The sequence below is a fragment of the Chrysochloris asiatica genome, unplaced genomic scaffold (assembly GCF_000296735.1).
Source record: "Chrysochloris asiatica unplaced genomic scaffold, ChrAsi1.0 scaffold00084, whole genome shotgun sequence".
Taxonomy (NCBI): Eukaryota; Metazoa; Chordata; class Mammalia; order Afrosoricida; family Chrysochloridae; genus Chrysochloris; species Chrysochloris asiatica.
The window spans coordinates 4,150,461-4,176,931 of record NW_006408602.1 but is presented as its reverse complement, the minus strand read 5'-3'; the positions used below and the strand labels follow the sequence as shown (position 1 = coordinate 4,176,931).

The window sequence follows — 26,471 nt, the reverse complement described above, 5'->3', positions numbered from 1 at the left end:
AATTTTCAGTGGATGTTTACAGCTGTTTCTCTTCATTTTGAGTTGTGCCCCATCAGCAAATGAAGGTCCCATGAGCTTTATTCCATTTGTGTCATCACGGTCAACTCTACTTTGAGGAGGCAGCTCTTCCCCAGGTGCATTTTGAGTGTCTTCCAACACGAAGGGCTCATTTTCTGGAACTATATTCTGCTATTCATAAGGTTTCAGTGACTAAATATTCAGAAGTAGTTTGTCACTCTTTCTTCCTATTCTGTCTTTGTCTGGAAGCTCATCTGAAACCTGTCCACCATGGGTGACCCTGCTGGTATTTTAAATACCGGTGGCATAGCTTTCAGAATCACAGCAACTCACAAGCCATCACAGTACGACAAACTGACAGACGAGTGGTGGCACATGCATATTAGGTGATTAAAAATACCATGACTTATGTGAGGCACACCTTAGTCTTCAGTGTGACATCTTTACTTCTTAACAGTAAAAAGATTTTTTGCAACAGATTTTCCCAATGTAGTCCATTGCTTGATTTCTTGAATGCTGCTTCCATGGGCATTGATTGTGCATCCAAAGAAAATTAAATCCTTGACAACTTCCATCTTTTCTCTAATTATCATGGTTGTTTGTTGGTCCTGTTGTGAGGAGTTTTGTTTTCTGTATGTTGAGGTGTAATCCATACTGAAAGCTATAGGCTTTAATCTTATCTTCATCAGTAAGTACTTCAAGTCCTCTTCACTTTCAGTAAGCAAGGATAGGGGGCGGGCAGCATGATGAAACTCAGAAAGCTCACTCTGGCAGGAATGATCAGAGGTCAAAAGCACAGTAAGGAGGCTAATGAAGCAGTGTAAGTGTGATGTTTTGTTTTAGTTAGCCTGGAGCCAGACAAAGGCAGTGAGAATGAGGTATAAGAAGAACCAAAGGTCAATAAACATTATGAGGAAATATGATCCTCACACAAAGCCTTCTGTGTCCAGGAGATGAGAAGCAAAATCAAACCAAATAAACAAAACAATATAGAGACTTTTTCCTTTTCGATAGAGGAAATTTACTCCACATGGAGCATAACGCAGGGTTATGTAGTCCTAGGAGTTCCTAAATGGTGCACACAGTTAAGTGCTCAAATACTAGCCAAAAGGTCTGGGTTCAAACCCACTCATAGGTGCTGCATGATAAAGGACTGATGAACTGCTTCCCAAAGGCCACAGCCTTGAAAATGCTATGAAGCAGTTAGTCTCTACAGGTATGAGATCACAACGAGTCAAAGCCAATTCAACAACAGCTAAAAAGAACAAAGGTACAATCCAATGTGTGTATGTGTTGTTGTTGTTGTTGTTAAGTGCCGTCGAGTCGGTTCCGACCCATAGCGACCCTGTACAGGGTTTCCGAGGGTGTAAATCTTTACGGGAGTAGAAAGCCTCATCTTTCTCCCGCGGAGCATCTGGCAGTTTCGAACTGCTGACCTTAAGGTTCGCAGCCCGATTCGTAACCACTACGTGTATGTGTATATATGTATAAATGCACATAAAAGTCAACTCCAACTCATGAAATCCTCATACACAACAAAATTAAATTTTACCCAGTCTGCACCATAATCATGGTTATTGGTATATTTGGATTCATTGTTGCAGCCATTGTGTCAATTCACCTCCTTGAAGGATTCCCTCATCTTCACTGGCCCTCTACTTTATCAGGCCTAATCTTAATGTCCTTCTCTATAGATAGATAGATACAAAGATGGAGAGATGAGATATATACATATAGATGTTGTTGTTGTTGTTAAGTGCCGTCAAGTTGGTTCTGACCCATAGTGACCTTGTATAGGGTTTCTAAGGAGATGCTGGTGAGTTTGAACTGCCGACCTTGTGGCTCAAACCAACTTTGCAGTCCAGCACATTGACCCACAGTGCCACACCAGGACTATTAAAGTTTACTATTAAAAGAATCTGTAGATTCTACCATAGCAATATAGATAGATATAGATAAATGAAGGAGTCCAGCTGGACTGCTAACCGTAAGATCAACAGTTCTAAACTACCAGTAGCTCCTTGAGAGAAGCTTCCATAAAGATTTACAGCCTTAGAAACCCTATAAAGGGTCATTATGAGTCATAACTGACTCCACAGCACACCACCCCACATGTATATATGATGTTGTTGTTGTTGTTTTTGCTGTTAAGTGCCATCCAGTTGATTACAACTCATACCGACCCCATATAGCATTTCTGAGGAGTGGCTAGTGGGTTTGAACTGTCAACTTTGAGGTTAGTATTCCAGTGTTCATCCTTTAGCGCCATACCAGGACTCTTTATACATATCTGTTGTTGTTGTTTAGTGCCGTGGAGTAAGTTCCAACTCATAGCAGCCCTGTATTGGGTTTCTGAAGTTTTAAATCTTCGCAAGAGCAGAAAGCTTCATCTTTCTCCTGAGGAGTGACTAACAGGCTCAAACCATGGACTTTGTGATTTGCAGTCCAGTGCTTATCATAGAGAGCCACTGTGCTCCATTTTAGTCAAGCTGCTAACCCTCACGGCTAGCAGTTTGAAACTACCAGTTCTGCAAGAGAAAGATTAGGCTTTCTGCTCCCATAAAGATTTACAGCCTTGGAAACCCTATATAGGATCACTATGAGTTGAAACCAACTCCACTGCACACTACCACCACCATTACACACACACACACACAGATACACACATACACATATGCACAAGAGCACATCAAAAAGTTCATGGAAAATTTCCATCATCTTTTCATTTCATTTACATAAAAATTTTTGAAGCATCTGTGAATATATATGTGTGTGTATATCTAAAGAATAATGGAGTCCTGGTGTGGCACTGTAGGATAAGCACTAGAATACTAACCACAAGGTCAGTGTTTCAAAGCCACCAGCAGCTTCTCAGAAACACTAAACAGGGTCAGAACCAACTGATGGTGCATAACCACAACCAAAGCAAAGAAGAATGAGAAGAATGATTTAGGAGAAATTATTTTGATTAAGGAACTAATTAATCCTTGGAACTAGGTTTAAGCCTATAAACAAATATGAAAGGCTGAAATGGAAAACAGAGACAAATGGCATGTCTTATGTTGCCACATTCACACAATCAAAACAGAAGAAGAAAGAGAACAAATATCAGCTGTCATATCCCTCCATTGTTGCACTAGATATGACAGTGGGAAATGAAGACTAGAAAGTCCACTTGGGAACTTTATGTGGATAGTTCTGTGCACCTAATGTGAACCAGAGAACATTTGGTCAAAGTTTACTATTAAAAGAATCTGTAGATTCTACCATAGTAATTACTCCTCAGTACTTAAGTGTTTGCTTTGTACAACAAGATTTTGTATTTGTGAAACCATCTGATATCTTTCACCTCTTTATGTAGATTATAAATTCTTATGAACAGAGTGGTTTCCTCTCTTGGAGTTTTTATATCTCTTCAGGTATCTAACAATGTATTCCCATAATTTTTCATGTGTTTATATATTAATTTATTTCATTAACATTTAGTGAGTAAATATCTGGAAGACACTATACTAAGTTTTGTCAGAGGCTATGAAAATTTAAAAGACACCTGGGTTTAGGTAAGATACCAGTGAGAGAGAATACAGGGAAGTCATTTGGTGCCCAATTTTAGGTAATCTGGAGGGCTGTGGCATGTCTCGAAGCACTGGTATGACCTTTTCAGGACAATATGGGAGGCAGGCAGACTGAAGTGGGTAGAAAATTAGGATGCCATTGCAATCCTCCAGTGTGAAAGAATCCCTAGGGCACAGCCAGTGGAGGAAGAAATGGAAATGGGTAGAGAAAGCAAAAGAGCACAAGTGAGAGTCTAGAAAGGCTACGTCTGAAAGCTGAGTAGCATCCGAGCCAGGCAGGGGTATATTAGCTATCATCCATGGATATATCCAAACCAACAGATAATGGCCCATAGTATGCTGGATACCATAGGTGCTCTACCTTCACTCCCACATCTGGGCCATTGCTGGAAAAGTAAATTAGCCGCCAGTTCACACCATCACCACAGCCCAACACCCCTGTTACTGCCACAACCACTACCACATACCTTTATCACATTATATAGTACACTGTGTTTATATTACCAGTTTACATTTCATGTAACTACTGAATCTATGAGCCCTCTGAGGCAAGGGCTATATCCTCAGCACTTACCACAAAAAGATCATCATGGTTGATAAAGTAGAGGATTGGTAAAAGTGAGGAGGGAGGATGTCAATGAGATAGATTGATACAGTAGCCAAACAATAGACTCAAACATAGCAACTATCATGAATATGGCTCAGGACTGGGCAACATCGCATTCTGCTATACATACAGTCACTATGAGTAAGAGCCAACTGGACAACAACTAACAACAATAATCATTCCTCTACTGCTTACTCCATCTACCCTCATGGCCTTTATGGGCTCATTCATAGGCTCATGCAATATCCACCAAAGACTTCTGGGTGCCTAGGATAATCTGGTTATCACGGGCAGTCTCCTGTTCTCATGAACCATAGAGTCCCCATCTACTGCCCTAAATTTTCTTCCTTTTACCTTCTCAATTTTGCTAAGTCTCATTCCACCTTCCTCATGTATGACACTTTTTCTCACTTATTGTTGTTATTGGCTTTTTCCTATTCACTAGTCTCCTGCTGCCATACTTATAAATCTAATGTCAGTCAATAAAGTCATCTGTTTAGCTTGTCTTTTGTGAGATTTACCATTACATGTTCACTATTGGGAATATATTTTAAGAGGCATACATCACTGTAAACTATAATGTTATAAGATAGTAAACATCCGTGAGAACATCACATCAAGATATCTTATCACTTGAGTATGCAGTGATAAGGTATATCTAATCACATGTACCTGGTTTATCTACCACAAATACCTATCTTACCATTACCAAAATCTTCGACTGTCATACTCCAAACAAGATAAATGTGAAGTTAAGTTCTTTTAGGTAGGTTACTGGAACTAAATACATTAGAAGGTCCTGGGCAGAATGGGGGACAATGTGGAACAAAACTCAAAATCATAAAAAAGACCAGGCTTACTGATCAAAAAGAGACTGGAGGAATCCAAGACTATGGACCTTAGTTACCACTGAAGTCTGGAACTGAACTTAGCCTTGCAGCTCAACTGACAGCCAAACAATAGACAGGTATATAGGGGAGACAACAACACTGGAGAGTTATGCAGACCATGGGCATGAAAAGGGCAACAGCTACCTAAGGATACAATTCAGAATAGATGGGAAAGAAGATGGAAGGGAGGAATTGAGATAGTCGATGTTATACTGAGGAGATTGCAATCGTTGAAACAAAACGTAGTATATGCTTTGTTGAATGTAAAACTGATGATCTACTCAGTAAACCTCCACTCAATTCACAATAAAAAGCTTTAAAAAAAGCTTGCAAGTGGCCATCCAAAGTGCAACTATTGGTCTTCCCTCATCTGGAACAAAGAGGAGTGAAGAAAATCAGAAATTCAAGGAAACAATTAGTCCAAAGAACTAATAGATCACATGGACTATAGCCTCCACTACCCTGGTGCCTGCCTACTAGAACTGAAGAGTAACAGCAGGGAGGAATGTACTCCTCAGCACATGTGACCGTATCCTAATTCTGTCCTACCTTCCCAACTTTAAAACTCAGCTTTCACAATTAGTGAACAACAGATATTTAACTGAATGCAAGGTTAGTAAAAGCCAAAGTACTAATTTGCAATACAGAGGTCTCACCTTACTGAGTGCAACGTTTTCTTTAAAAATATACTCAACGGCTCACTTACGAAGACAATTCAAGAAGCCCATAAAAGTTAGTCTAATAATCTCCTGATACATCTACAGGAGAGTGAGTTGTTGTTGTTGCTGTAAGTGCTGTCGAGTTGGTTCTGACTCATAGTGACCCTGTATAGAGTTTCCAAGCAGTGGCTGGTGTATTTGTGCTGCTGATCTTGTGGTTAGCAGTCCTACAGTACCACATCAGGACTCCACAGGAAAGGGAGATTCAACCTAAATTTATACATGGCCCAAAACCCACTGCCACTGAATCAATTACAACTCATTAGCAAGCCTATATAGGGGTTCCGAGACTCCAAATCTTTATAGGAACAGAGAACCTCAACTTTCTCTTGAGGAACAATTTGTAGTTTGAACCACTGACCTTGTGGTTAGCAGCCCAACGCCTAACCCACACCACCACAAGAGCTCCTTATTATACACGGCAAGGAAGCCAAAACAAGCCCGGAATATATAAGAATTTCTGGGAATACCACCTTATTTATTTGCAAGATGTATTAATGTTTGGATGCTGTTGTTACAGGTCAAGGATTATACTTCTTTAAATTACATGTGGTAAATGAAATAAAGACATGTCTAGGCTAGTAGTAATAAAAGTACTATGCATAAGTGAGAACTATGCTTGAGAATTTGGGGGCCCTTCTTTTTGATCCAACTAAAAAGTCAGACATTCAAATAGATAGTTTGGTGTGTTTTTAAAGGCAAAAGGGAGAGGTTTTACCTTTACCCAAAGGAAGCCAGATTTCTCGTAATGAAAATTAAGAGGGTTCTGTGGGATTATTTAAAGTAACTGATGTGGAATAAACATGCAAGTGTTACAGTGCGTTGGTAGCAAATAATCCAATACTTTCCGATTTCAGAAGCATACACCATCTTTGCGTGCTTTGGAAGTATATTGTACCTTGGTTACTACTGACTGGGGAAAAAAACCAGAGGGTAAAGTGGTGCAATAAAGCAGAATGGCACAAACTGTCTCTAATAAACATAACAAATATAAGCATGCCAACATGAGACTTCTAAAAGGAAACGCAGGAGGCAATTTATTCATGATTGACATTACTAAAACATGGTAAGATAACTCCCAACTGGTATTAGAGCATCCATGACTAGTTTCATAAAAATGGATGAAAAATACAGGAGCAATTGCTAGCAGATAAAGTCTAAAAAGTCTATAAACTCAGTATTTCTAACTCAACAGAATAATGGAAAAATATCATGCTATCTTCATGGGCATAAATCCTTTAAAATACAACTGCTATAAGGTAAGATTGCCACTCTATAGCAACACAGAAGATATGTGAAAATCTCTGGAAATTAATTATAATATTTCTTATAAAAATATTTCCAAAACTGTTTAAGCCAAGAGAATTCTATTTTGACCTCTCTTATCCAGAGTAACACATATAAGCACAAAGGTGACTGGATTACATGCACTGGTCATAATGTAATCAACTCTAAAATCATTTCTAAGAGGACCTGAAGGTCTATCTACTACAGCAGACAAAATGGGTGGTGGCATCAAATTACGATGTGTGCATGGCTTGCATGTTTAAATACAGATGTCTACATAATTCCAAAAAAAAATATTGCTTTTTGCCAATTGTCAGACATCTGTTAGAAGTTTCTAAATATGCCTAATAAATAACAGTCAGGACAAAGGGTCTAATAAATAATCTTGATGGAATCATCAAATCACCATTTTCATAACTAACAAGAGGCACAAGACATTACTGTGTGAGCTCAATTTTGCTTAGAAAACTGCCACTTGAAATTTCTTATGAAAATTTACATACTCAAAACATGTGAAAAAGAGACAGACTATTCCTGAATATTTATTCACTGAAAACCTTATGAATAGCAATATTCTGTTAGATAGCACCAGAATATTCGATACTGAAACATAATTAAGAATACCAGAATATTGTCAGATATAATGCCAATAGATGAGCCCCTCAGGTTGGAAGGCACTCAAAATATGACTGGGGAAGAGCTGCCTCTTCAAGGTAGAGTTGACCATCATGATGTGAATGGAATAAAATCTTAGGGGCCTTCTTTTCCTGATGGGGCACAATTCAAAGTGAAGAGAAATAGTTGTAAACATCCATTAATAATAGGAATGTGGAATGTGTATAGTATGAATCTAGAAAACATGGAAATTGTCAAAAAATGAAATCGACCAGATAAACATCAATATTCTAGGCATTAGTGAGCTGAATGGAATTGTACTGGACAATTTGAATCTGACAATCACAAGGTTTACTATGCCAGGAATGACAAATTGAAGAGGAATGATGTTGCATTCATCATCAAATAGAACATATCAAGATCTGTCTCCAAGTACAATGCTGTCTGTGATAGGATAATATCCATATGCCTACATGGAAGACCAGTTAATACCACTATTATTCAAATATATGCACCAACCACTAAAGCCAGTGATGAGGAAATTGAAGTAGTCTGTCAACTTCATCAGTAGGAAATTTATCAAACAGGCAATCAATATGTATTGATAATTACTAGCAATTGGAATGCAAAGGTTATAAACAAAGAAGAAGGGTTCGGTTATTGGAAAATATGTCCTTGATGATAGAAACTATGCTGGAGATGGCATGATAGAATTGTGCAAGACCAATGACTTTGCAAATACCTTTTTAAAACAACATAAAAGATGACTATACACATGGATCTCACCAGATGGAATACACAGAAATCAAACTGACAACACGTGAGAAAAGAGATGGTGGAAAGGTTCCATATCATAAGCCATAACAAGGGCAGTGGAACACTGTAGAACAGACTGTCAATTGCTCATATGCAAGTCCATGCTCAAGCTGAAGAAAATTAAAGCTACTCCACAAGAACAAAAATATGACCTTGAGGAGTTTTGGTGTGGTGCTGTAGGTTAATGCACTGGACAGTGAGGTTGGTTTGAACCACAAGGTCTACAGTTCAAGCTCACCAGCTGCTCCTTGGAAACCCTACACAGGGTCACTGTGGATGGAAACTAACTCAATGGCACTTAACAACAACAACATACTACAGCTGGATTTAGAGAACACCTAAGAACAGATTTAATGCATTAAACACTAAAGACCAAAGACCAGAATAGTTGTGGGATGACATCAAGAACACTATACAGGAAGAAAACAAAAGGTTATTAAGAAAAGGAAGAAGAAAAGACCAGAATGGATGTCAGAAAAGACTCTGAAACTTGCTCTCCAATGAAGAGATGCTAAAGCAAATGGAAGAAATGAGGAGGTAAATGAGCTGAATAGAAAATTTCAAAGGTCAGTTCAAGACAAAGTCAAATATTATAATGAAATGTGCAAAGGCCTGGAGTTACAAAACCAAAAGGGAAAAACACTCAGCATTCCTCAAGCTGAGGGAACTGAAGAAAAAATTCAAGCCTTGACTTGTGCTATTGAAGGATTTGGTCCTCTGGGTTAATGTGCTGAACTACAAAGTTGTATGAACCACAAGGTATGTGGTTCAAGCTCACCAGCCACTCCTCAGAAACCCTATACAGGGTCTCTATGGGTTGGAATTGACTTGACGGCATTTAACAACAAAACAACAACAAAAATGGGCAATATTATGTATGGACTTCTGGTGTGGTGCTGTAAGATCAGCATTGGGCTGAAAACCAAAAGGTCGGAAGTTCACACTCACCAGCTGCTCCTTGGAAACCCTCTAATGGGTCGTAATGAGTCAGAATGACTCAAAGCACTAACAACAATAACGAGCTAAAAGTTGAGCAAAGCAGAAAGTATCAAAAGAAGATGGAAGAAATACACAGTCACTGTACCAAAAGGAAATGGTTGATGTTCAACCGTTTCAAGAGGTAGCATATGATCAAGAGCCAATGATACTGAAATAAAAAGTCCAAGGTGCATTGAAGGCATTTGAAAAGAACAAACCTCTAGGAATTGATGGAATACACACTGAAATCTTTCAACAAACTGATGAAGCACTGGAGGCACTCACTTATCTATGCCAAGAATTTTAGAAGACAGATATCTGGCCAATTGACTGGACGAGATCCACATTTATGTCCTTTCCAAAGAGAGGTAACCCAATAGAATTCAGAAATCCTTGGACAAAATCATCAATAGCTCATGAAAGTAAAATTTTGCTAAATGTAATTCAAAAACAGCTGCAGCCATACATTGACAGAGAACTGACAGATCAAGCTGAATTCAGATGAGGATGTGCAACAAGGAGTATCACTGCTGACATCAGACGGATCGTGGCTGAAAACAGAGAATACCAGAAATATGTTTACCTGTGCTTTATTGAGTACTCAAACACTTTCGATTGTGTGGATCATGACAAGCTATGGACAACACTGTGGAGAATTCTGTAACACTTAGTTGTGCTCATGAAGAACCTGTACATAGATCAAGAGGCATTTGTTCAAACAGAACAAAAGAACACTGAATGGTTTTAAATTAAGAAGTGGTTGTGTTCTTTCACTATTAAGCATACTTATTCAATCTGTATGCTGAGCACATAATCATATAATGGATTATATGAAAAAGAACTTGGCATCGGGATTGGAGGGAGACTCATTAACAACCTGTGATATGCAGATGATACAACTTTGTTTGCTAAAAGCGGAGAGGACTTAGAATACTTATTGATGAAGATCAAAGACCGCAGCCTTTGGTATGGGTTGCACCTTAATGTAAAGAAAACAAAAATCCTCACCACTGGACCAATAAACAACATCCACATAAGTGGAGAAAAGATTGAAGTTGTCAAAAATTTCATTTTGCTCAGATCACCATCAGCACTCATGGAAGCAGCAGTCAAGAAATCAAATAACATATTGCATTAGGCAAATCTGCTGCACAAGACCTTTTAAAAGTGTTGAAGAGCAAAGATGTCAGTGTGAGGACTAAAGTGCACCTGACCCAAGCCATGGTATTCCTATAACCTCAAGTGAAAGTGAAAGTTGGACAGTGAATAAGCAAGATCACAGAAGAACTGACTCATTTGAGTTATGCTGTTGGAGGAGAATATTAAAAATACCATGGACTTCCAAAAGAACAAAGAAATCTGTATTAGAAGAAGTATAGTCAGATTGCTCCATGGAAGCCAGCATGGCCAGACTTTGTATCTTATACTTCAGACATTTTATCAAGAGGGACCAGTACCTGGAGAAGGACATCATGCTTGGTAAAGTGGAGAGTCGAAGAAAAAGAGAAAGACCACCAAAGAGATGGCTTGGCAGCAATCGACTCAAAATGTATTAACGATTGTGAGGTTAGCACAGGACCAGAGAGTGTTTCATTCTGTTGTACATAGGATTGCTATGAGTTGTTATCAATTTCATGACACCTAACAACAACAACAAAAAGCAAGTAGATGTGAAAATATGACATTTGTAAACTAATTTTAAATTGTTGTTGCTGTTGTTGTTATGTGTCATCTACTCTTTACAGGGCTTCCAGGGAACAGCTGGTGAGTTTGAACTGCTAACCTTACAATTCAAACTGACCTCGCAGTCCAGTGATTACCCTACAATTAAAAGTTTGATCAGTTAGTCACTAAAAAGGCACTTATTATGCATCTATATAATGCATAAAGGTAAAATCAATCCAAGTGTGTAATTGAACAAAAACAATAAAATATAATTTTAAAATATAACACATATCTATAATGATAAGGAGGAGTCCTGGTGTGGCTCTGTGGGCTAATGCCTCAGACTGCAAAGTCATTTGAACTGCAAGATCTATGGTTAAGCTCACCAGCTGCTCCCTGGAAACCCTATATACGGTCACTATGGGTCGGAATTGACTCGATGGCACTTAACAACAACAACATAATGTTAAGGGTGCAAGTTATCAATGATTTTTTTATTGTATCCATTCTTCCTTTTTGTATCCATTATGAATTAAAGTACATAACTTTAATTCAGACATTCATAAACTCACACCAGGACTATTAAAATTAGTTTCCTAAATACTTTAAGGAGCTATGGTAGTGCAGTGGGTTAGAGTTGGACTGCTAACCACAAAGTCAGCAGTTGAATCCACCACTCATTCTATGGAATAAAGATGGGGTTTTCTGGTATGGCACTGCAGGATAATCTCTGTACAACCAACCACAAGGTCAGCAGTACAAATCCACTAGAAGCTCCTCAGAAACCCTATGCCAAGTGGCTATAAGTCAGCACTGACTCAACAGTACTTAACTACAAAAGAACAACAAAGAGCTATAGTCTCAAAAACCCTATATAGGGTTGCACTGAGTCAGAACTGATATAATGGCACACAGTAGAAGCCTAAATGACTCTGATCATTCAAACCCATTTATTCTCTCATTACCTATTGTGGTGCCTTGAGTTTACTTGATATGGCTTTTCTATCCAAAGTCTTCTTAATTCCCACCAAGGGATTGGGTGGGACCTTAAAAATAAGGTATATAGGACTCTAAGGCTAGGATTATAGACCCCTGGTGTGGCACTATAGAATCAGCACTGCACTGCAAACCATAAGGTTGATAGTTCAAACTCACCAGCTTCTCCTCAGAAACCTATGACTCATAGATTTCTCCTCATGCTATGAGTCAAAACTAACTCAAAGAAGGAATAGTCATAAACATCACATAGAAAGCTTGTAAGTCCGTCTTCAGCCTATAGCTGATTGGAATACCTAAATTGGGGCTAGAAGTTGCCCAGTGAAGGAGGCTCCCTGTGGAGCCTTTGCATTGCATAAGACCATAGGTGGAATCCTGAACTCCATCCAGAATCTTTTGAGGTGGGAAATCTCCACTTGAACAGACAAGCAGACCAGCCTGGAGTGGCTAGAAGAACAGAAGATACTTCTTGAAAGAAAGACTGGCAGGAAAAATCAAAAACAATAATGGCAGTCTGACTGACTACTACGGGAACAAGCACGTTGTTCACCCAGGAGCCATCAAGGCAAGTGGTAGAGTCCCCTCAGGGCAAACCACCTTCCAAGACTAAGACTCAAGGGGAATACACAAAAAGGCATGTGGTTTGACTGGTGACCATGTTGGTCACCAATAAGGGGAAATGGGAGAAAAACAGCAATGAAGTTGTAAGCTAAGTCCAACCACATTCAATAGACTCCTGTAAACCCAGGTGGAGACCTGGTTGGCCAGCAGTATGGCAAGACCTGGGCCCAGAGACAGTGGCATGGCCACAGAGGATTAGAGTGGAGAGTGAAGCGTCCAGTTGATATGAAGTCAGGAAAGATGCACAAGAACACCCACACTTGCAGATAGTACCCACTTGACTTAGCTTCAATGGCTAGATGATCAGAATGCAACTAGAAGAAGAAAGAAGAGGTAAAAAAAAAAAAGTTATCAGATACAATTTGATGAACTTGACCTATACCTATGGACGTAGTAGCTCAAAAGAGGAAACAAATCTTTACAGCGAGGATCATTCCCAGCCCCTCGGTACACAGAGTTGACAGGGATGGGTAACTTAGACATTGGCTACCCAAAATGGGGGGGGGTGGGGGGAGCACAAAGGCAAGAAGTGACTGGCTTACAAGCTTTTGAGAGGGAGCCTAGTTCTAGAGGTGGGAGAAGGTAAAATCTCCAATTTGTCTGACATGCTGATGAAAAGAGATAGAATAAGATTCTTGTGGTACAATAGTGAATAATTGCTATCAGGACTGACTGTGAGGGTTGGAAACGTAAAGGTAAACATTTGGTAACAAAAGGAGTGGAGTGGCTGACTTTGCAGTCCAGGAGTAGAGGTCCCTGGGACCATCAAGGGAGAAGAGCGAAGTGTGAGACCCTACCCAGTAATGCCAGAGATGGAGGCAGACACGATGACATGGAGAGATGGAGTGGCTGGGGCCTCTAGACCCAGAGAGGGAGAGGGTCTGTGTGCTGTCGACTGGGGGCAGGCTTGCAGGGTATACCCTTTGGTTGTTTGATGATGCATGGAAAGGATAGTAATCATAGCAATGAAACAAAATGCAATAGGATGAATGTAAAGCTAATGTTTTCCTGTGTAAACTATTATATAATTCACACACACACACACATACAAAAAAAAAAACTAACTCAAAGGCACTTAACAACAAGAACAAAGCCTGAGTTTGGTTAATTTTGCCCTTCAACTAGATTTAAAAAGAGCCATCTCAGAATCAGAGATGGAAGATCCTAGGACCATCAAGAAGGAAAACCATGAGTGAAGCATGAGACCCCTACCAAAAGAACCAACAACAGCAGAGGTGGTGGCATAGAGAGACGGAACAGCTTTGGGTTTTAGACCCACGGACTGTGTAAATCTGAGTGCCTCCAGGCAGGAGACTGGCTTGAAAAAGTGCACTTTGGACATTCACAGACTGTATAAAAGAATTTTATAACACTTGTCTAAGCAGGGTAGAGGCTAAGGGACCACGTGGCTGAGAGACCAAAGACACAAGTGAGGCAAGTTTGCAGTACGTCAAACAAGAGGCTTTACTGACTGCAGAACTGCTGTGTCCTGAGTTGGTTCAAATCCTGAATTGTACCCTGTTCGCTTCCCTAATAAGCCCCATGATCATGAGTATTGTTATGAGTTCTTTGTGGCCATTGCAATGGATTAGCGAACCCAAATGTGAAGCAGAGAGTGCTGTGGGAGGGATGGTTGGTGTCAGAATAGGGTAAAGAAGGTTGTAGGCTGGAGGCATGTTTGACCTTCTCTTCATAGGAGTTGGCCTTGAGCTGATTTTGAGTTTGATTCTCTTTCCCCCTTTTGAAACCAGGGGAAATAAGACATGTATGGCTCCCACATGGTCTTTGCAACTGTTCTAAAATCCATTATCCATTCTCTACAAAATAAAATCTAAGTTCCTTGAGCGATTTGTTTCCAAACATTATACCACTAGTTTTCATCAGAGAAACAAACCAACACTTCTCCACCCCACCGCCCACTCATCACCAGGCCCACCACATTCACACATAGTGTGTGCCTGCCTTCCCTCATAATTTTGGTCTTACTAAATTGCACTTTTCTTGCCTTCCAGTCCACATACATGAATCCTACCTTTAAGCTAGGTCACCTACAACACAATTTCTAGATTATCAGGGCAAAGTCCCTATCATTGATATCACCCATATACATTAATCCCAAGAGTCCTAGTATAAGGTGCTGTAGGATAAGTACTGGATTGATAACTGCAGGTCCTTGGTTCAAACCCATAGCTTCTCCTCAGAAACCATAAGTCAGAACCAACTCATTGGCACTTAACAACGACATACATCAATTCAACCACTTGTCTGTCTGTTATGTTGTGGTGTCTTGTGTATTGCTATAATACCAGAATATGCCACTGGTATTTCAAATACCAGCAGGCTCACCCATGTAGACAGGATTCAGTAGAGTTTCTAGACTAAGACATACAAGGAAGAAAGACCTGTAGATCTACTTCCAAAAACTAGCCAATGAAAACTCTATGGTTCCCAACAGGATACTGTCTGATACGGTGCTGGAGGATGAGTCCTGTAGGCTTGTAGGCAACAACAGATTCAAAATTTCAAGAAAAAAACATACTGTTTTAAAATGGATAATATATTAATTACAGGGTAATGTCAAAGAAACTTAATACACCTTCACATTAAATCAAAGGAAAATCCGTCAAGATTTTGCAAACATTAAAACTATGAATAAACTGACAAGAAGAAGCACAAAAAAAATGATCTCACCACAGGAAAATATGCAGAACCAAGAAACCAACACCACCACACACACACAAAAAAACACACACACAGTAAAATGACTGCAATCAATTCATATCTACTAATAATTACACTGAATATCAATGGATTAAACGCACCAGTGAAGACACAGAGAGTAGCAGAATGGCTAAGAAAACAGCGTCCTTCAATGTGCTGTCTACAAGAGATACACCTTAAACACAAAGACATAGATTAAAAATAAAAGGATGAAGAAAACATATCAAGTTAATGGCTATCAAAAATGAGCAGGCAAGAGCTGAGTGCGGGACTCTACCCAGAGAACAGTGACGCCAGAGATGGAGGCAGAGACGATGACATGGAGAGATGGAGCACCCGGGGACTCTAGACCCAGATGGGGAGAGAGACTGTGTGCTGAGGACCAAGGGACAGGTTTGCGGGGTGTACCCTTTGGTTGGTTGATGATGCATGGAGGGGACTGTAATCATGGCAATGAAACGATATACGATAGGATGAATGTAAAACTAACGTTCTCCCATGTAAACTATCACATAATTCACAATAAAAACTTTTTAAAAAAAGACAGAACCAACTTGACAGCACTATCAACAAACAAGCACTTTGGAGATAGAGTAAACCACTTTGGGGAAATTTTTACAGTGAAGGCAAGGAAAGCAAAGACTTATTTTCTTAGCCCACAAAATACATGCATGGGAAAAGATCACCACCACTGTTTGTCTGGCTCCAGTGGATCCTTTATATTTTTTCAATTTAAATCATTTTTATCAGTAAAGTTCAGAAATAAGAATAAAGGGATGGTGAATGTTATTATTGTTGGTAAGTGCCATTGAGTCAATTCCGACTCACAGCAACCATCTATAGGGTTTCCAAGGTGTGGCTGGTGGGTCTGAACCACCAATCTTATGGTAAGCAGTCCAGTGCTTATCCTACAGCACCACACCAGGACTCCAACCTTATTAACTTTTAATAGTAATTTAACTATTCATTGAAAAATTATTTGTATCATTCAAGTTTGGCAGACACATCTTAAAAGATGAAACAATATTCTCATAAACCCTTTAATAAAATAGGATATAGTCCAGATGCTTGTGGCAAAATATTGTGTGCTAAAGTACTTGCTGTCAAATGACTAACTGGATGAAAATGTCACATTTCATTTTTATCCTTAAAAACATATTGTCCTTTCATTAATTCTTGAGCATGAAAAAGTTCATCTAGAATATCATATAAAGACAGTCTGAGATTTCACTTATATGATCAATTTTGTTGTCATCATTAAAGTCTAGAGGCCTGCGGTCTCTTTCCATTCCTCTTCTGGTGTGCCTAATAACTGTGACTGTCTTCCTCTTCATGTCCTCTCTCTCCTAGTATTGGTGGAAAAATAAAACTTTTGAATTTTCAACTGAGTTCAATGAAAACTAAAACCAGACTACACAGAATGGTGTATCTAGTCTTCTTTTATACTTTCTTGAAAGATAATGCCATATTTTAGGCAATGCAATAAGAAAATAAAGATGTGATTTATTTCAAAAAAAAAAAAAAAGAGCAGGAATGGCAATATCAATTTCTGATAAAATAGACTTTATGACCAAATCCATCATAAGAGATTAAAAAAAAAAAGGACATTATCTCATGATTAAAGGGTCAACGAACAAAAGTACACAATCATAATAAATATCTATGCTCCCAATGAAATAGCCTCAAAAACCATAAATCAAACTCTAATAGAACTGAAGAAAGAAATAGACAGCTCTATAAAAATAGTAGGAGATTTCAATACATCACTTTCAAGAAAGGACAGAAACTCAACAAAGACACAGAGGAACTAAACAACACAGTCAATCAACTTGACCTCATAGATTTATACAGAGCACTCAACCCAACAACAGCACAGCACACATTCTTTTCCAGTGTACATGGAACATTCTCCAGAATAGCAAACATGTTAGGCAACAAAGTCTCAATCAGTTTAAAAACATCAAAATACTACAAAGCATCTCCTCAGATCACACTGCTATCAAATTAGAAATTAACTGTAGGAAGATCCAGGAGATAAAATCGGACACATGGAAACTAAACCACCATGCTTAAAAATAGAACAAATAAAAAATGAAATTTTAAAAATTCCTCAAAACAAATGAGAACAAAAACACAGCATACTAGAATCTTTGTTGTTGTTGTTGTTGTTCTTAGGTGCCATCGAGTTGGTACCGACTTATATTGAACTTATGCACAGCACAACGAAACACTGCCCAATCTTGGGCCAACTTCACTATTGTTGCCACAGTTGAGCACACTGATGCTGCCACTTTGCCGATCCATCTTTCTGGGGGTCTTCCTCTTTTTCTCTGACCCTTCACCCTACCAAACATGATATCCTTCTCTAGGGACTAGTCCCTCCTGACAATATGTCCGAAGTATGAGAGACGAAGTTTGGCTATCCTGGCCTCCAAGGAGCACTCTGGCTGCACTTCTTCTAACATACATCTGTTGGTTCTTTTGTCAGCCCATGGCAATCTTTAGTACACAGCAAAAGCAGTACTAAGAGGGTGATTTATAGCACTAAACATACACATCCAAAAAAAAGAGAGAGAACCAAAATCAACATATTAACACAACACTTCCAACAATTAGAAAAAGACTACCAAAGTAAGCCAGCCTAAAGTCACCAGAAAAAAATAATAAAAGATTAGAATAGGGATGAATGAATTAGAAAACAGAAAAACAACAGAATCAACAAGACAAGAAGTTAGATCTTTGAAAGGATTAAAAACATTGACAAACTATTGACAAATCTCACAAAAGAAAAGAAGGAGAAGATGCAGATAACATGCATAAGAAAATCACAGCAGAACAGACATAAAAAGGATAATGTTGTTGTTGTTAAGTGCCGTCGAGTCAGTTCCAACTCATAGCGACCCTGAACAGGGTTTCCAAGGTTGTAAATCTTTTTGGGAGCAGATAGCCTCATCTTTCTCCCACAGAGCAGCTGGTAATTTCGAACTGCTGACCTTGAGGTTTGCAGTTCAATTCGTAACCACTATGCTACCAGAGCTCCCTCAAACAGGATAATAGAATACTATAAATACTTGTACTCCAATATATTTTAAAATCTAGCAGAAATGGATCAATTTTTAGAAAAACACGACCTACCTAAACAAACACAGAGTAAAGCAGAAAACTTGAACAGACCTATAATAAAAGAAGAAATTGATCAGGTCATTAAAATACTTCCCCACCACCACTAAAAAAAAAAAAAGGTCAGACCCAGATGACTTTACTAGGGAATTTTACCAAAACATTCAGAGACGAATGGACACCAATTTCACTCAAATTAATCCAGAACATGGAAAACTCCTGAATATATTTTATGATGCAAGCATAACCCTCATAACAAAACCAGGCAAGGACATCATTAAAAAAGAAAATTATATACCAATATCCCTCATGAACATAGATGCAAAAATTCAAAATCTTAGCTAATAGAATTCAACATAAAAAAAAATAATAATAATAGTACAACATGACCAACTAAGATTCACAGGGATATAAGGATGATTAAATATTAGAAAAACAATCAACACAATCCACCATATAATTTCTTTTTAAAGGAAAAGAACCACATGATCATCTCAATTGAGGCAGAAAAGGCATTTGACAAAATCCAACATTCATCCTTAATTTAAAAAAATACTCAAAAAAGGAGGAATTGAAGGGAAATTCCTCAATATAATTAAGAGCATATATACAAATCTAACAGCCAACATTACTCTCATTGAAAGCATTCCCTTTGTGAACAGGAATCAGATAAGGATGCCCTTTATCACCACTCCTAGTCAATATTGTGTTGGAAGTCTTAACCAGAGCTTTAAGGCAAGAAAGGGAAATTAAAGGCATACAAATTGGCAAAAAAAGAAGTAAAACTCTCTATTTGTAAATAATATAATCATATATGATCTTATACATAGAAACTCCCCAAGACTTAGCAATGAAATTACTGGAACTCATTGAAAGATTCAGCAAAATGGCAGGGTACAAGATCAATATACAAAATCAGTAGGATTCCTTTACACTAAAAAAGACAGCTATGAAAAGGAAATTAGGTAAATAATACAATTTACAATAGCCACCCAAAAGATGAACTATTTAGGAGTAAATCTAAGCAGAGAAACATAAGACCTATACAAAGAAAACTACAAAATATTACTATAAGAAACCTAAAGATATTTACAAAAATGGAAGAATGTAACATGCTCCTAAATAGGAAGACTTAGCATTGTGAAAATGGCAATACTACTCAAAGTAATGTATCCCAAAACAGATTCCAACATCAGAGTGATTTCTTTAAAGAAATCATGGAAAAAATGATCATGAAGTTTATATGGAAAGTAAGGAGACCTCAGATAAGCAAAGCACTGCTTAAGATGAAAAATAAAATTGGAGGTCTCTCACTCCCTCATGTCAAAATTTATTACACAGATACAGTGGTTACAACAGCCTGGTACAAGTACAAAGAAAGATACATAGATCAATGTAACAGAATTGAGAACCCAGAAGGAAATCCATCCACACACAGTCAACTGATCTTTGATAAAAGTGCCAAAACACATTAAATGGGGAAGAGACACTCTCTTCAACACATGGTGCTGGCAAAACTGGAAATCAAATTAATTGCAGAATGAAACAAGATCCATGATCTCACACCATAAAAAAAAAAAAAAAACTCAACATGGAATAAAGACCTAAATGTAAAAGAACTATAAAGATCATCTGTGAAAAAAGAGGGAAAACTTAAGGTTTTCCTTAACTTTAGGTCTCTAGCACATGATATACATACACGGTAGCAAACATTAAAAAATACACACAAACAGTAGAAGACAAAATAGATGACTAAGACCTTATAAAAATTAGAAACTATGCATGAAAAAGGAGCTCGGGTAGCATAGTGGTTACAAATCCATAAGGTCATAAGTCTGAAACTACCAGCTGTTCTGCAGGAGAAAGATGAGGCTTTCTGCTCCAGTAAAGATTTACAGCCTCAGAAACCCTGTATAGGCACTATGAGTCAGAACCGACTCCATGGCACATAACTACCACCACCATGCATCAAAAGATTTTGCCAGAAAAGTAAAAGAGGAGCCCATAGACTGGTGAAAAAAAATATTTTGCAATAACATAGCAGACAAAGGGCTAATATCTAAAGTTTATAGAAAACTACAACACTTCTACAAGACAAAGACAAACAAGCCAATTAAAAAATGGGCACAGGACATGAACAGACACTTTACCAAGGAAAACATTCAGGCAGCCAATAAACATATGAAGAAATATTCACAATCATTAGTCATTGTTGCTGTTGTTAAGTGCCATCAAGTTGGTTCTGACTCATAGCAACCCTATGTAGGGTTCCCAAGGGGTGGCTGGTAGGTTTGAACTGCCAACTTTATGGCTCAAACTGACCTTTCAGTACAACACATTATCCTGCAGCACCACACCAGAACTCCTTATCCCTTTGTTGTTGGTAAGTGCCAAGGAGTCCGTTCTGACCCACGGCAAACCTGTATAGGGTTTCCAAGGAGTGGCTGGTGAGCCTGAATTGCCAATGTTGCAGTTCAAATTGACTTTACAGTCCAGCGCATTAACCCACAGCACCACACCAGGATCCCCTTATCCACTGTTGTTGTTGTTGTTAAGTGCCATTGAGTCAGTACTGCCTCATAACAACCCTATGCACAACAGAAGGAAACAATGCCTGGTCCTGGGCCAACCTCACAATCGTTGCTACACTTGAGCCCACTGATGATGCCACTTTGACAATCCATCTCGCTGGGGGTCTTCCTCTTTTTCTCTGACCCTGCACTTTACCAAACATGATAAGCTTCTTCAGTCACTGATCCCTCCTGACCATATGTCTGAGAAATGAAGTCTAGCCATCCTGGCTTCCCAAGAGCACTCTGGCTGTACTTCTTCCAACACAGATCTTATCCATTGGTGGTGGTGGTGGTGTGCCGTGGAGTTGTTTCCAACTCATAGCGATTCTGTATAATGTTTCTGAGGCTGTAAATCTTTACAGGAGCAGAAAGCCTCATCTGTCTCCCTCAGAACAGCTGGTAGTTTCGAACTGCTGACCTTGAGGTTAGCAGCCTGACATCTAACCACTACACTACCAGAGCTCCTTCCTTATCCATTAAGGAGAGGAAAATCAAAGCAACAATGAGATATCATCTCACCCCAGCATTAATAGTGAAGTTGAAAAAAATATAAAACAACAAATGTTGACAAGGGTGTGGAGGGACTGGAACCCTCCTACATGGCTGTGGGACTGTCAAATGATTTAACCACTCTGAACAAGAGTATGGCGCTTCCTCTGAAAGTTGGAAATAAAAATACCTTATGATCTAGCAATCCCTCTACTTGGTATATATCCACAAGAAATATGAGCCTGGGCATGAGTAGATATATGCACACCAATGTTCATCACAGTACTATTCACAATAGCAAAACGATGGAGACAGTCAAAGTGCCCAGCAAGGGTAGAATAAACTTTGGTACATACTTACAATGGAATACTAGGCAACATTAAAGAACAACAATGTATCTACAGAAAAACCTCATAACATGGATGAGCCTGCAGGACATTATGCTGAGTGAAATTAGTCAATCACAAAAGAAAAAATATTGTATGAGACTACTATTGTAAAAACTCAAGAAAACATTTCCATACTGAAAGAAACATTCTTTGTTGGTTACTAGGGAAAGAAGGGAGGGGACAGCAATTCACGGGTTTGAGCGTAGACACAGTTAGCTCAGGTAACATGGAGGGCAATATACAACAAGAAGGGGGAAGGTAATATGCAAGAAGAGGGAAGGTGGTAAAAGAATAATACAGACAGATGAAGACACCTGGCGGTATGCCTGGGCTAAAAGGGGTAGAGGTAAATAGTGATATATAAACAGCCTGAAACAACAGTGTTCTGTGACTAGATACATAGACTGAAACGCAGGCTGAATGGATAAGGGAGGAAAAGTGGGATACATATTTATAAATTTATATATCCCACAAGCACGTAAGAGTTTGAAAGAGGATGTTTAAACATGACTATTTACCTTTCCTGAAAATGCATCTATGACTATGGTGGAACATACAATGGGTAAAATGATGAAAACTTCGTAGATATTAACAAACATCTTAAGACAGTAAGTTGATGGGCCTGGGGGTTCAGGACCACAGTCTCAGGAGACACCATGGTCACTTGGCATAATATAGTCCCCAAAGGCAATTCTACATCCTGCTTGGGTGAGTAGAACCTAGGATCTTGAAAGCTCATGAGCGACCATCTAAAGTACAACTATTAGTCTCACCATGTGTGGAAGAACAAAGAGTGATAAGAAGTAAAGAAATCCAGTAGACTAATGGAACATGTGAACATCAGTTTCCATGACTCTTAAACCAGAACTAGACTGTGCCTGGCTACCACTACTCAGATAAAGTGGGAGAAAAATGTGGACCAGAACTCAGAATGATTTAATTTAAAAAAAAGAAAAAAGACCAAGTTTACTGGTCAAAAAGAAACTGGAGGGACCTGAGACTATAACCCTCAGCCACCTTTCAGTCTGGAAAGGAACTCACCCTCATGGTCCAATTTACAGCCAAGCAGTCGATAGGTATATAGTTGGGGACAACTTAACAATAACAACAAATTAGTTAGAGTGAGTTATTAGAAAATTTACACTTTCTGACTTGAGCATAAAAGAAAACATGAACCAGACAGCGACATTCTAGACCTCCAACAAGAAGGTTTTATTTTTGTTCTTAGTATTGTGGCTTAATTTCCAAATAACAATGTACAAACCTCTCCTTAAATTAGTATTTCCTGGCTTAAATTATCCCTTCATCTATGTGCCCAACACTTCTTTATATTTAAGGATGTTTTGCTGTTGTCAAGTGCTGTGGAGTCAGTTCCGACTCGGAGTGACCCTGTAAAAGGTTTTCAGGGAGTGGTTGGTGAGTTTGAACCAATGACCTTGAGGTTCAAACCAAATTTGTGGTTCCACTGCTTATTCTACAGTGCCACACCAGGACTAGGATTACCCAAATGTATAATCTATACTTTCAAGTAATAAAAACAGACTATAAACTCCTTGCCCACAGTATAAGATTGTTGTTAAGTGCCATCGAGTTGGTTCTGACTCACAGCAACCCTATAAAGGGTTTTCTGATGACTCGGTAGTGAGTTTGAACGATTGATCTTGTGATTCAACCCAACCAAGTAGTCCAGTGCTTACCCTGTAGTGCCACACCAGGACTTCGAGTATAACATAGTAATTTTTTAAAGACAGAAAGAAAAAAAGCTTCTCATTAGATATTTGAGAAAAAGAGATCACTTCTCCACAGCGATTATGATTAAAATACACTTTATAAATAAATTTCCCAGTCCTCATAATGGAAGGTATATACATCTGTTCTTCTCTCTTTTGTCAGAGCAATGAAATCAGGTCTTCTGTGGAAATTTTCAAATCACATAATGTAAGCCCCTAAAACAATCTAGCAAATAGCTTATTCTTATTGTTAAGTTCTGTCAAGTTGGTTCAGACTCATCGTACCCTATATAGAGTTTCTAAGGAATGGTTGGTGCATTTGAACTGATGATCTTGTAGTTAGCAGTCCAGTGTTTATCCTACAGTGCTACACCAAGACTTGCTGTTGTTGTTTTTAAGTGCCATCGAGTCAGTTCCAATCCATAGTGACCCTATGTAGGATTTCCAAGGAGCGACTGGTGAGTCCGAACCACTGACCTTGTGATTAGCAGTCCCGTGCTTATCATACAGCCCCACACCACAGCTTGTTCTTAGTGACCATTTAGTCAATGAATGGCATTCTCTGAAATAGGATAAAATTGCACATAGCAACATAATATATATATAGCATAGCTCTGAGAAGTAAGGGAATAGTGTCTGTACCCTTACCTGTCATTGTTACTATTATAAATATATTTGAAATATAAATGATACTAGGCCACCTTAATGAAACGACACACAACCCAGTATGGATTCATGTTAGCACAGGACTCATGCCCTGCAGTTACTCTAGTGACATGCAGGGAGTTTGGTATAGTGCTCTTAAAAGAAAAGGTTGGAGGTGAGAGGGCCACAGGATATTGCTGTTGTTGTTAAGTGCCATCAAGTCACATCTGCCACACAGTGACCCTAGAAAGGGTTTCCAAGGAGCAGCTGGTGGGATTGAACCACCGACATTGCAGTTAGCAATGCTTATCCTGCAACACCACAGCAGGATACTTGGGAGTGCAGAATTCCCAGATTTGCCACACACCCTTCAGGCCAGGAGAGAGTTGTGCACACATCTTGACACAGTATAGTTTCTAAATATCAAACTAGATTTTTCTTAAATAATAATTTTTTTTTCCTTCTAAGAATCAGGATTCCGATTTGTACCTTGCAGTATTTCTAGAATACCTCCTCTGGGTCTCATCATCTCAGCACCTTGCAAAGATGAGAAGAGAGTTGATTTCCTACATTCCTGCCATCTGGAAGATCCTCTCTATTTCATTCCTCCTCATAAACAGTCCATCTGTGCTCAAATCTCATGGTGAAATATATCCTTGATCCTTTGCCTCCACCCCTTAATATCTTTCTTCTTCAGTTACTGTCTTAAGATTCAATTTTTCTACATCAAGCTCTTGTTTTCCATATTTTGTTATGCTGGCTGCATCCTCCTGGTTAATCATTGTGGGATAAAAATTTAGGCTCAATCTTGAGATAACAGAGACATTCTGGTTCTGACTGCAACTGAGACTCTCACAGCCTTTATATAAAAATGCAATGAGCCACAAAATTGCTTCAAATTTTTCTGAACTAACAAACAACATAAAAATGTCTACTGCTGGCACCATTATTTTAAAGGACACGGAGGAAGGAGAATATAGCTTAGAAAACTTTACAGATTTATTGAAGCTTAAAATTATCAAAACCAGATAATTAATTTCAAATCGTTTTAATACTTCCTCAACCATGAGACCCAAACCAGGCCACAAAAATAAAAAGCTGCAAAAGAAAAAAGAAAACAAAAGAGGCAGCATACACCTACCTGAGGGTATGGGGAAGTCCTAGATTTTGACTTTGAGCTAGAGAGCCGGGACTTGGTCCCCTTCCTATTGTCAGTCATGGTGGGGGTCGAGCTGCTGGCATAGGAGAAGACTGGTTTGGAGGCTGAGATCTGATCCAGGGACAGCTGCAGCCCTTTGTATTCTGTGTCTCTGTCAGATGGAAAGATAAAATCCTTAATCAGTCACCACAAAAAAATGGATTTGTGCATTCTCTCATAAGGAATAACAGTTATCTGTATTTGAAAAAGAAACAAGCAAAAATTAGACATACAGCTGGTTTCCTCTTTTATTGTAAAAGAGACTACTATGTGGATGTAGATACCACATGTATCACAACCAAATTGCATGATATGCTCATGAAAATGTCTTGTTTAACATTGTATTTCTCATTATTTTTATGTTAAGTAAAAAATTAAATCCCTAATTCAACTTCTCTGAGCTTCTAGGTCTTTATTGATAAGCTATGGGTTATAAAACCTATTCTAAAGATTTCCTGAAATGGAGTGAACCCACAGGTATGCAACCTGATCACTGATAGGAAAGATGTCTTCCATTAAGCGTTCCAAGACTTTGGTAAATGCCCCAAATATTGTAATACCTAGTTTGCTTGTATAATCAGATAGTTAGAGTCCCTGAGTGGTGCAATGTGGCGCTGTGGGTTAATGAGCCAGACTACAAAGCCATTTGAACTGCAAGGTCGGCGGTTCAAACTCACCAGCTGCTCCTCAGAAACCCTATACAGGGTCATATGGGTCAGAATTGACTCAATGGTACTTAACAACAACAATTGCTAGCCAGAGTTGGGGGTTTGCACTTACCCAGAGGTAGCTCAGAAGAAAGATCTGGTGATCTACTTT

At 38.8% G+C, this 26,471-nt stretch overlaps 1 protein-coding gene across 1 annotated transcript in view; it reads right to left on the bottom strand.

Moving 5' to 3' along the window:
• Positions 1-26,471, bottom strand: part of SIM1 (single-minded family bHLH transcription factor 1) — a 100,136-nt gene that overhangs the window by 30,430 nt on the left and 43,235 nt on the right. The window contains exon 9 of the mRNA XM_006865840.1: positions 25,596-25,764. Coding sequence (XP_006865902.1) covers positions 25,596-25,764 — 169 coding nt within the window. The remainder of the gene's footprint in view (positions 1-25,595; positions 25,765-26,471) is intronic.